The sequence below is a fragment of the Ruditapes philippinarum genome, unplaced genomic scaffold, assembly GCF_026571515.1.
Source record: "Ruditapes philippinarum isolate M1 unplaced genomic scaffold, ASM2657151v2 ctg2403_1_1_1_1, whole genome shotgun sequence".
Lineage (NCBI taxonomy): Eukaryota > Metazoa > Mollusca > Bivalvia > Venerida > Veneridae > Ruditapes > Ruditapes philippinarum.
The window spans coordinates 107,199-119,798 of record NW_026856153.1 but is presented as its reverse complement, the minus strand read 5'-3'; the positions used below and the strand labels follow the sequence as shown (position 1 = coordinate 119,798).

The 12,600-nt window shown below is 33.0% G+C and overlaps 1 protein-coding gene across 1 annotated transcript; it reads right to left on the bottom strand.

Annotated features, from left to right (window-relative positions):
* Positions 1–681: 681 nt before the first annotated feature.
* Positions 682–5,033, bottom strand: LOC132745597 (baculoviral IAP repeat-containing protein 7-like). The gene is made up of 4 exons (XM_060734555.1): positions 4,731–5,033; positions 2,505–2,635; positions 2,194–2,263; positions 682–1,641 (listed from the first exon to the last, which is right to left on the bottom strand). Exons 1-4 carry the CDS (start codon positions 4,804–4,806, stop codon positions 1,367–1,369), a joined length of 552 nt encoding a protein of 183 aa, XP_060590538.1. The 5' UTR covers positions 4,807–5,033; the 3' UTR covers positions 682–1,366.
* Positions 5,034–12,600: the final 7,567 nt, after the last annotated feature.

Sequence of the window (12,600 nt, the reverse complement as noted above, 5' to 3'; positions counted from 1 at the left end):
TCTATCTGTACCTGATGCACTCGGATCTTTCTGCTACGAAATAAATCGGGCTTGAGATGCCTGACTACCTGAAATCTGTTTGAAAACCGAAATGTTTTTTGTTTTTTTTATTTATAACCAAATGGTTTTCTGACTTAAGAATAAGTCATTCTGTCATTATAGACAATGAGATTCTGAATGAGATGTGTGCGACGATTGAGTGCATACTTTTGCGTTATTTTAGTTTTGGGTCACAGAGCCAAAGTCAAAGTCACATTGACCTTCACTGTTGAAACGGTTTTTTTTTTTGCCAATAATTTGAAAACTAACATAAAATCAACCAGACCCACTTACACGAGACATGTCAAATTGTTTCCCTTTTTAAGCAGTTTAGCTCTTGTAAGCTTAACAAGAAGACGTATCCATTGTTTAAACAACCATGTGCTTGAGTTTGATCCTGAAAAATCTTCGCTTTCACTGGATTTACAAGAACATAACGAGATACACCATCCGACTTCGCTGAATATTGAGATTTTATTTACCATCGACATAAGTACTGTTTTTGTCATAATGTAAACCATATAAGGTTAACAGACAAAGCTGCAACCTTGTATTGTACTGTAAGAAGTTTTCACCATTGTTCTTATGACTGACACTTATATCGCACACAGGAATACTAGTAAACAATTAACAAACAAGCTACAATTTCAAGCTCAAGCTTTATTCAAAAATATTTAGTTACAAGTCCAGTACAATTAAATGTAATATCTATATTCGTTTAACACCACAATTAACTAACCTTAGATTTTCCTTACGTAAATGAAAAAAAAAATTCTCTCACTTTTTTACCTCAAGGTTTTTTTATAAGTGATTTTGAAACTTCATTCGATCTCGTTTCAAAAAAAGACCAAGCACTCGTCAGTGTAAGATACAAAGTATGTATGTGTTCAGTGCTCTCATTGATCACCAAGGATTGATTAACTTGAACTTTTTTATTTCGTGCAAACACACGTGCTATCGACCTCTCCCTCTTTTTCTACCTGCATTGATGAAATGTCCTGTCTACTCATGAGTCCACCATGTTGGCATATATCGTGATTTAAAAATGTATTTAGTTTGTCAGCCACTATCAATTTAGATACATGTAGCATGGAATGAAAAATATATATTATAAAAACGACTTCAATTGGATATTATTTTCTTTGTAGCTTTGCTTGTTTTTGTCTTGTTTTGTTGGGGTATTTTGTGGATTTTTCTGTTGTTGTTTGATTTTTTCAAAACAAATGCGAAAAACCCATTACATTGTTCAAATGTTCAAATAACTACATGTATGTTTACTTTCAAAGAAAGATATCTGCTTAAACAGGATAAGGACGTCTGGGCAGTTTTATCCTCTATAGAACCATTCGATCTTTTTAATAGCTTTACCGCATTTCATGCACTGACTTTGTCCGTCGGCACATTCAGGGCAAAACACATGTCTGCACGGAATGAAGATATATGGAGGAGCTTCATTGGAGCAATTCATACATGTTGCCTTCTTTTCCAGTTCTTTATAACGTTTAGATCTGTCCCGTGGGTTTGTATCTAAAAGACGTGGATTCGGCAACGTTCCAACGTTCGGCAAAATGTTTCCAGGTAGGCCGGTGAATGAAGTTGTCCCTGTAACGAAAACAAAACAGTTTTGTATTGCCATTTAGATCAAAGTTGACAATCATTGTGTATTCCTTTACACTTTTGACAACAATTGTATAATCTACCAGAACAACACATTAAATTGAAATCCTATATATCGGGGCGGATAAAAGAAACATATTGAATCATAATTTACCTAGTATTATTTGCAGAAAACATAAACCTTGTAAACAAATTCAGACATTACATAAATATAATAGAGAAATAATAGAGAATTACTTTATACAAAGCTTTAAGATAAAATGTTTACAATGATGTGTGATACAGTGATATCATTAGTTTTAAAATGGATATCATATAAATATATATAAACAATTTAAAAGCAATCGTAATTCATGTAGAATTCATGTGTTTTCTTCTTAATGCATGATGCTTATGACAGGCCACATTATTCATGTACATTGTAATTGACTAAAACAAGAGTTTTGAGACTTAACCTCCACTTTAACTTCCTTTTTGTTGTTGCTTGTTTTTATAAAAATATCTCTTCAATCGTTCTATGTTAACACAATTACAAACCATTCCTTGCACAGTTGCCATCTGCACCAGATACCCTTGCGCCCTCTAATCCGATCTCTTCATTCAGATGCTGTAACAAAGTTTTAACATTGTTTAACTTTTATTTAACGAAGTCAAGAAACTATAACATTTCTGTTGTTTTCTTTCTGTAATCTACTTCTTTCGCCTTCCGATCTTTTATTTTTGGTAAATAAAAAGAATAAAACTTGAACATAATATCTGTAATTACTGTAATGAAGAATAGCGTTTATTTATTTCGTAAAAAGTTGCAATGATTTTCTTTTCTTTTGAAGTAAATATTTTAATTATACCTTTGCTACAAGGTCATTATCTTTCACGTATTTGCAGTCTGGACACAGTTCTGCATGAAGCTTTGCTGGATTTTCTCCTTCCTCTGAGCGTGGCCGTACGTTACAGTTGTAACAAATTATTCTTTCTCCATCTGAAGTCAGAGACGAATCAAGTAATGTATTTTGTTAAATACAACATTTATTATTTGATTATTAATCGGACAGACATAAATACACGAGAACTGTTATAAACTGCCTCTTATTTAAAATTTCAACATCTCTATGTTCCATAAAATGTTTCTTCTAATTCCGAATGAAGAAAATATCTGGAAGACATGGGTACTATGGAAATCCAATAGTTTCTAAAGAAAGTCACTGGTTGCTATGATTCGCTGGTTGCTAATGAGAAATACAATAATTGCTAAGGAATGTAACTGGTTGCTATGGATTTCCACTGGTTGCTAAAAATATTCAATAAACAGTAAATATATAAGTAACTAGAGGCAATGGAAAGTTATTGTTTACTATGTTTGCTATGGAAGTCTCTTGCTGATATAAAGGACCCTGCTTACTACGGAAAGTATATCTATGAGCAAATCAATTATTGCTGTGGTGCTGATTGGTTGCTATGTTATGTCAGTGGTTGCTATGGAAGTCACGTACGTGTTGGTATGGAAAGTCAGTTGTTGTTATTGCTCCGCGCCTGTACTTGTTGATTCAGTGGTTACTCAGAATTTAAAAACAGCATGACCCCGGAGCGAAGCATAACTTGACAGAAGTTCACAACGCAATGTTTCACGCTAATGTCTACGCTATAGCACTTGTGGTTCAAGAGAACAAGACATTCAGACGTTTTCACGTTTTTAAACATAAAAACATTTTAAAAGGTTTTCTTTTCTTTCGGTTACCATGTCATCTACTGTTCAGTATGGAATAGAATTATATGAACAACTTTTCCAGAACTTTATTCCAGGATAATTCCCGCTCAGTCTAAACAATATTAGCCTTTTGGTATATGAGGGTACAGTTAAGAAAATGCCGGATGCACGACAGACGCAATGTGATATCAAAAGCTAAACTCTGGGCACTTTCAGAAAAGCTAAAATGCATAAATTAAATACATCGTACGATGCCAGATTTATTCTTAAATGAAGCAATAAATACCTCTAAACACATATTTCTTGTTGAACCTAAGAATGCTTTTTTCTGAGCCTCTAAAATCTGTATTATTTGCATTAGTAATTGCATTTGAAAGGGCTACTGAGATCTGTCCGCCATTTTAAGTTTACCCGATATATCACTAATATCAAACACATATAGACCTTATGTGCTCATTGCTATTTCCATTTCACAAATGGTGTTCCAACATATACAGTTTGTAAATACTATTGTCCAAATAAAGCGTTGAAGTTTGAAGAAATATTTTCTACAGTGAACTAAATTTTTAAAGCTTATGCTTTTTAATATAATCTGTGCATAATATCGTCTGATTAAATATGTTACAAATAAATAATCATTACATTTAATTAAGTGCATTATTGCTTTCCTTATTACGTTATCAACTTCACAAATGTTCTATTCATTGAACTCAAATAACGTTTGGAATAATGTTGGGAAACAATCATTGCTGTAGTTTTTATGACATTGGAGCTATTTTTCCACATTCAACGCAAGATGGTATAAGTATAAAGGCTTTCAGTGGTTAAATGGTATAATTTTAAGAAGAAGAAAAAAACTGCCAAAAATTTTAAAGGACAACAAATTGGCAATTCCACATTACCGCATGCACTTACTCATTTCTTTCAAACTAATTAAAAGGGAATTTTAATTGTCCGTTTACTGACAGCAACCTAAAAGACCTTTTCTTTTCAAACTTAACAGGGACTTCTTCGAGTTCAGTGCTATATTATGTATTAAAGGTTGTCTGATGAGATCTATAGAAGGAGCGGATCGGACATTCTTCTTTCATTTGTAATAATTAGTTTGGAAGTAGTTATAATCTAAATTTTTGACAATTTTATGCGTAGTGTTTTGCTTTTTAATCTTATCTCGTATTTCAAATTACCCGAGATCCCCTCTGCACCCTTCCCCTGCGTGCGTATATGTAAATAACATTGAATGTCCATCGCTTAACGTTGAACATTACTTAATACAATTTAAGGCGTCAGTTGTGTTAACAGGCGAATAATTAACTTCTGTTACATTTATTGATATTTGAAAGTCTAAATGTTTAAAATTATAACTTACCGCAATGGCTAAATCCTGCTTCTTCCAGTTCTTTTTTCCATTTCTCTTTATTGTGCGGTCTAAGCCTATCCGCCATGACAAAATGACAATGACTTAGATAGAATCACGTTATATTTGGAATTCCAGATTTACGACGAAACGAACTGCGTAGTATTTAAAAGCCATACTTTATAGAAATAGAATTTGCTGGTTTCCTCAACAAAATAAATTGTAAGTGTAAATCGGTATCTCTGTCACTCACGTTGTTGAGGTTATTGTGTCCGGTAGGCTTGTTGTGTGCTCGAAAATACCCAGGTACTCTCGGTCCAACGACCGAACATATTATTATTAATTTTCATCGATAGTTTTATATTCTAATTGCAGGTTTTATGACCCGCTATAAACGGACGTAAACTCAAAAGTAGAGCATAGAATGGAACAAAAGCACGACATTACAATATCATTAGTTTCCTTGGTATTAAATTTTCGTTTAATTCAAATTGTCGTAGGTAAACTTAAGAATCAATGCTGTAACAACCAAACGTGCAGTGTTTTAAAAATAGGGATAACAACGTGTACGTATTACAAAACAATAGTTGCTATATTTGTTGGCTATCGTTATACATAATGGTAGGGAGAGATTTCTCAAGTGTTCTTACCGAACAAAAGTGCTATTTTATAAGTACTTCGATGGTATATTTGAATTATTGCATTTTCAAAATAATTATGTGTATCGTGTCCCAGAGCAAGAAATATTTCGATTGTGATTTGAATTTTTACACTCATAGGATACATCATTTCCTGATCGTTTTAAAATATCAACAATACATTATGCACTTTGTTCAAAAATTCGGGGTAAATGATGAACACTGAACACTTTATAAGAAATCACCCCTATCTTTATACAAATAATTACATGTAATGATATTAGTCTAGTATTCCCAATTCAGTTTTCACACTGGCTATAAAAGAATTATCTCTTCAACATCTTTCATTAAAATTCGATATCATTAAAGTTTGGTATGATATACATACATACATGATGTGTATTTCTTGTTTTTCAAGTCCCCACACAACCGCTATTAAGTCAGCTTCAATAGATCATGTGCTTTAAAACGAACATGTGAAATGGTCTGACTAAATTATGTATAGATACTTGTACATACTCACAGTTTTATGAAATAAGTTTCAAAACAAGCTTGGTTAAAGTTAAAAGTAAATTTTGTAGGAAGGATGAATTGATTCTATAAATGAAACTTAGCGTAACTAATAGGAAAAATAAAAGTTTTATTCAGAGTTGACTTCAATTAAGAGGCTATAAGTTTAAAGTGACTATCTAGAAACAAGATTTTAACGACAGAAATGTTGAAAATTATTGCAAATACACTGTACTATTTCAGTTATCAAAAAGTGTGTTAAATACATTAATACAAGTCAGATAAGGGACAGAAAGTTATGATATGCCATGAATGAATAATGACCCTCGGGCTTTTGCCATCTATGTCATTATTCATTAACTTGTTTTCACCTTCAGACTCTTCTCTGTCGTGTTTATTTGCCATCTCAGGTTCAGGATTGCGGTTAGCACTTTACAGCCGTGATATCATTAAAAGAGTCGCTAATATTATCATAGACATTAGTTCTTCACTTATACATGACGGTATTTCCAAACCTGCTCTTAAACGACACTTTCAAAAATTTGAATAGTAGAGCAGCATGTCTCCATATTTTAAAGTATATTGTCAGGATTGCAAACGGAACTTTAGATCTACAAAAATTATCAAAAAAGGTCAGAATATGCAGTAAGTAGCCCTACTGCGTCAGTCCGTAGAAATATCGTGATAAATACTGAAAATCAATTATTGCATTGCACATAAAATTTTATTTTTTCTTAAATTATGAATACTTCCTTTTTCAAAAATCTTAGCACATTTTTCTCAAGGCTGATCTTCTTGAGCTTGCTCATCTGGAGGAACACAGCTTTAAAAACATTTTATTGTAACAAGGTAGTTTACTATTATTATTAAAAAGACCTTTGAATAGTTATCCTTCTTCATTTTAAATGATTTTAGTTAACAAAGTTTTATGAAAGTTTATTTCCCGGAAATGTCTATATAAATTATATATTATAATTGTTAAAAAATAAAAAGAGTTATATTTTAAGATTATAATACGTCAGGTTCAAGCAATGATAATAATGAATATCTTTAACTCGAAATACAAATTTCATTAATTTTATGCATACTTAAGTATTTTGCTTATTTTTAATTAATTTTTCTTCCGATGTAATATATTTTACCTATAATAGGTAATAGATATATCACCGCCTGGTTAACATTGACAATACTTGGTTTCAGGAAAGTATTAAGATACACTTTATTTGGGGAAATTTTTGCTTAAGAAAGTGATGGCACAATTTTGTTTTCATTTCAAATGACTATGTATCTAGATGCTGACTGTACATTTTAATTATTTAATTCATTAGCGTGCGACTTGTCAAATTTACGTAACGTTGAAGTTGTGCAGAAACTTAGAAAAAGGTTGTAAATGAAGGCGATTATTTAATGAAAGATGTTGCCACGATATCAGAAGTGGAAATAGCTCATGACGAGATAGTTTGTGATCCTTTTTAACATCGGGTATTATATCAATGTCTTATTCAAACATTGCAAAACATGATCAAACGAAAATAAATTGTTTGTTTCAGTCGTAATTAATTTTGACCCTTTCCTTGATGGGAGCGCGACATATTGCGCATCTCGTCAAGACACTAGTACAAAACTCGCATGTTGCCATGTGACGACAAGGAAACAAGATCATGCACGAATCTCTGTCCAAACACACTTTACACAATACCATTTGCTCAAGTCGTCTAAACTCTGAAATGTACACACAATTGCATACATAATTATGGGCGTTTGAAGTATTGAGGAAATGAGAAGAACAGAGAAAGAATTGTGAATTTTGAGAATGCATGGTGTGGGATTTTACTATTTTGATTTGGGCAGAAAAAAACACTAGCATGCTTGAATTAGAAAATCATTTTTCGAAATTATGCGCCTTTTATATTGCAATGGTTGTTTTCAAAGGGACAAAAAACAACTATCTTTGAAATTCGCAGTGTTACTTGGAATATCTAACCTGCTCGTTATTTGTATTTCATGTTTTTTGTCTTTTTGGTATTAACATCGAACTTAAAACTATTATATTGCACATCAGGATCATCAGCCCTTATTTAGATCATGAAAATGATATGATTTTGGTGTATAACATCAATGATTCACGGTTACTTCTCTTAATAAAATCAAAATATAAAGTACAAAAGAACTGATGTAAGCTAAAGAAAAAATAAATAACCTGCTTTCCCAGGGACATGACTCTTTCTACTGTTGCACTCAATACTAGGTTGTGTTCTCGTCTGGTTCCAAGGAGATTCCCGAGAAGTTGATCGACGACTGCAGGATAACGTTTCAAATGTTGCTGAAATTTAAAATAAATGTTTATTTTAACTAGTCTTACGGTACTCGCAAATACTATGAGATATTTAAGCACGGTCCTCAATACGACATAGAGCATAAATATTGTGTGGATTATTAATGTTTCCTTTCTACTTGCTCAAAGCTGATATTTACTGAAAAAGGATGATTTCTTTCGAAACTGACTGTGTTCTGATTATTTAAGACTTAGACAACATTCAGTATGTAAATGTCTCATATTTGTTTGTTATGCCAAGATAAGAAGAATAAACTCAATCATCATTCGTCACGTGGTTACCATCAAACTGCATGTAAACTAAACCCCTCACTGATTACACGTGGAGTCTTTATTTTCACTCAAATCATCAAGTGACACGTTATATTATTTGCGATTAGCATTTAGTTTCCTTTTCAGTTCTAGCCAGTATACGAGTATCATGTACAACTGTATTTCTTCCCGTTTATCAAGATTTTAAATAAATCCGAGGAATTTCGTCACAAGATTTTAATGCGGACAGGTGCCTGACCTTTAGTTGTAGCTAGTGGTGAAATACGTCAGATATAATGTTGGCTTAAAGCCATATTGACGAGGAAATACGCTAATTAACAAGCTAAGAGGGTCATGATCGCACTGGATCGCTCGCCTGAGATACATTGCTTAATAAGGTCCCAATCCAATAGTTCAATACATAAGTTATTTCTTCGGTCATAATGTGTGCGTCATTTTCTACTTGAGCTCTATTGCTGATTTGTAGATTTCCGCTACATGCCAAATATCTAAGTTAGTTCTTCACACAAATTACGAGAAGATTTAAATGTGTATTGAAATATAAGTGGAAAGCCTATATTACAATTTTAACATGGCAGACATAATTTATCATTTTTGTAGTGGACCTTGTAGAGATATAATCTAGGTATTGCTGTTTAGGAAAAGATTTTTTTACATATTTTTTCTGTATAAGTATACGCAAATCATGATATCAAGTAGCATTATAAATCAATGTAACTTTTGTAGATGTCAACAAGGAAATGCTACGTGCTTCGGGCATTGAGTTAAACGGATTTTTAAATATTTCATTTTAATGCTTATTTTTACTCCTATGACTTGTAGGGGGTGACTCAATGATCATTCCAGTGAAGTTTGACAAAAATGCACTGAAATGTTTAAAGAGATAATGTTTAAGCGACGAACATACTGCCATCACAAAAGTTCACTTCTAAGAATAGTGTGCTCGGGCGAACTAAAAATGTGTATGAATACAATAATATTTTGGAACTCACCTCGATTCCTTTGAAGTTTTCTTGTTTTGCCGAATCGCGTATCTAAAATATATGAATAAGTTTTTCAAATACAATGAAGAACCGAAAATGTTTAGAAATGTTTTAAAAAAAAGATCTAAAGCAATTAATTAAGTAAGCATCGTTGAAAAGTAATGACTAGTTTTTATAATCCCTGTTCTCCCTGCTCACTTATGCAATCAGTTACTAAGGTTTTATTTTCATATTTAGACCAGTCATTGTCGCTCCTTTAAAGTGAATTGGTCTATAATGGAATGTCTGTAATACAATGAATAATGATGTTGAATGTCATAACAACAAACCACGAAATAATTATCAAGGAAGTTGTTGTGATGTGTGAGATACATGATCCAATATTACATATATTTGTATAGCAGTTTATTACTTCAAAATAAAACATGTTCATTTAAATCAGTTGAGAACATTATCAACATTTTTTTCAAGCGACTTTTTATCAGAATATCCAAATAATATACATCATTAGAACCCGCCTCAGTTCAATCCATATCCCTTCAAAGAGAACTAAGGTACCCTGGTTAAATCCACACATCATTGGCCAAATAAGGAAACGTGATCGACTGTATTAAAAAATTAAACAGTCTAATACCCCTTCCCTAGACCTGCTTAGCAAATTAAAAAAGCTTAGAGGTAAAATACAAAAAGAAATAAGGAACTCATACTGATTATTTAGACAAGGTCATTTTCTCTGATGATTCACAACCAGGAAAGAGTAAGAAAATCTACTCTTTCATCAAATCAAACAAAACAGAAAACTGTGAAGTAGCACCTTTAAAGAGTGATGGTCAAACCTTTATTGATCCTAATATGAAGGCAGACATACTAAATAGACAATTTGAGTCTGTCTTCCCCCGCCCCCAACCATTAAGTCTAAACCAATCATGTAAACAATTGCTTACTCCACAAAACCATTCAAAAATGCCAAATGTCAACATAACTGAGGAAGGAGTAAAGAAACTCCTCAAATGTTTAAACCCAAGCAAAGCCTCTGGTCCCGACCAACTGTCCCCAAAGTTATTGAAAGAACTTCATACTGAAATTGCCCCAGTTCTCACACACATCTTCCAAATTTCCTTAAAATCTGGTACTGTCTCTCATGACAGGAAGCACGCAGTCATTGCCCCTGTTTATAAGAAAGGCCCAAAATATAAGCCTAGTAACTACAGGCCTATATCATTTAACTGCATTGCCTCTAAGCTAATGGAGCATATAATTGTCTGCAATATCATGTCTTTCTACGACAAGCATGATATTCTCAGCAATTTCCAACATGGTTTCAGGTCAAAACATAGCTGTGAAACCCAGCTTATCAGTTTCACCCAGAAAGTCTATGACAATTTAGAGCAAGGCCAACAGACCGATGTCATTGACTTCAGCAAAGCATTTGATAAAGTAGACCATCACAAACTTCTCCTTAAACTACTCAGACTAGGTGTTAGCTCAGAGGTCATCTCATGGACTAGGTCATTTTTATATGGTCGCACCCAACAGGTCTTTGTTGATGGTCAAAACTCTGACAACCTTCCTGTTCTCTCTAGTGTCCCCCAAGGCTCGGTCCTGGGACCTTGCCTCTTCTGATCCTACATAAACGACCTTCCTGATAGTGTTAAGGGCAAGGTCAGGCTATTTGCAGACGATACAATAGTACATGTATATCTAACAATCAAATCAACCCAAGACGCCCAAACCCTCCAAAAAGATCTCAACAGTCTTGAAAACTGGAAATCTGATTGGTCCAAGGAATTTAACCCAGATAATTGTGAAGTCCTTAGTATCAGCCGCAAGAAACATCCAGTAACATTCCCCTATAATTTACATGGTCAACAACTAAAATCCGCTGAGGCTGCAAAATATTTAGGCGTAACAATTAGTAAAGATCTGTCCTGGACCAATCACATAAATAAAATAAGAGCAAAAGCAAATATTTCACTCAGATTTATAAAAAGAAATGTCAAAACTTCAAATAAAAAGGTCAAAGAAACTGCCTACAAAACTTATGTAAAGCCCTAGTTAGAATACTGTTCAACGGTTTGGCATCCTTGGCAAAAATATCTGCTTTACAAAATAGAATATATTTAAAGGTCAGCTGCCAGATATGTATACAATGACACCAGTACCAGTAGTGTATCTAAAATGATATGTGAACTTCATTGGCAAACCCTAGAACAGAGGCGCAACATTAGCTCTGTTAACCTTCACAGATTCTTGTGAGGGTCGACCATCACCATCCGACACCCACTAGAAACCTGAACTTCCTAATACTATATTCAAGGACACAAGATCACTCATATATTCATTTTTCCCCAGAAGTATTCGTACCCGTGTCCTTACAAGCTAGTCCCAGTTTAGACCTCTTTACTGGGCAGCTGCATCCTTTTTAACAGTTCTAAGCCAGCTTTGTTCTCAGTCTTGTAGTTCTTTTTCACTTGTTTTAAACTTGCTTTTACCTTATGTCTATAAATTTGCACTTAACATATTTTTAACAGCTATTCTCAGACAACGCGTCTGCTTAGTGTAATCGATTACGATTTTGAAGCAGTATAATATAGATTATTTTTTTCTTATTAATATTTGAAAAATTTATGGAAAATGTTCCCCATTGTAGACATCAACTTTAAGCTAACTTCGTAGCCGGAACATAATATGGTCCACACAAATCTTAATGAATGCACAATTGTTTTAAAAATTGGTTTAAAGACAGGATTACATACATACAGTACTTATCATCATAAAAACAATTATAACAAATACTTACCAAATCAGTTACAATCATTCTACTGGTAATGAAGTAATTGAAGTTTTCATATATATATAAATAAAATCTTACCCATATTTTGTCTGTGTTTACTAGTCTTGTGATGTCAAGTTTCTTGCTAGTTTATTAGAATTCCATTCAATTAAAAATAATCTTTATTTATAAATAGTTTCTTATGCCATCATTTCTAAATATAAAAAATGGGAAACCATGACAGGTTTTGGCCCTTCAGCCAATTATTCGTAATTTTATTTGAAATTCAATCGATAATCAATCAATTAATTTTATAGCAAAACTTCTGCGGATATATTTGATACCTATACTACCTCTAGGATACCAGCAT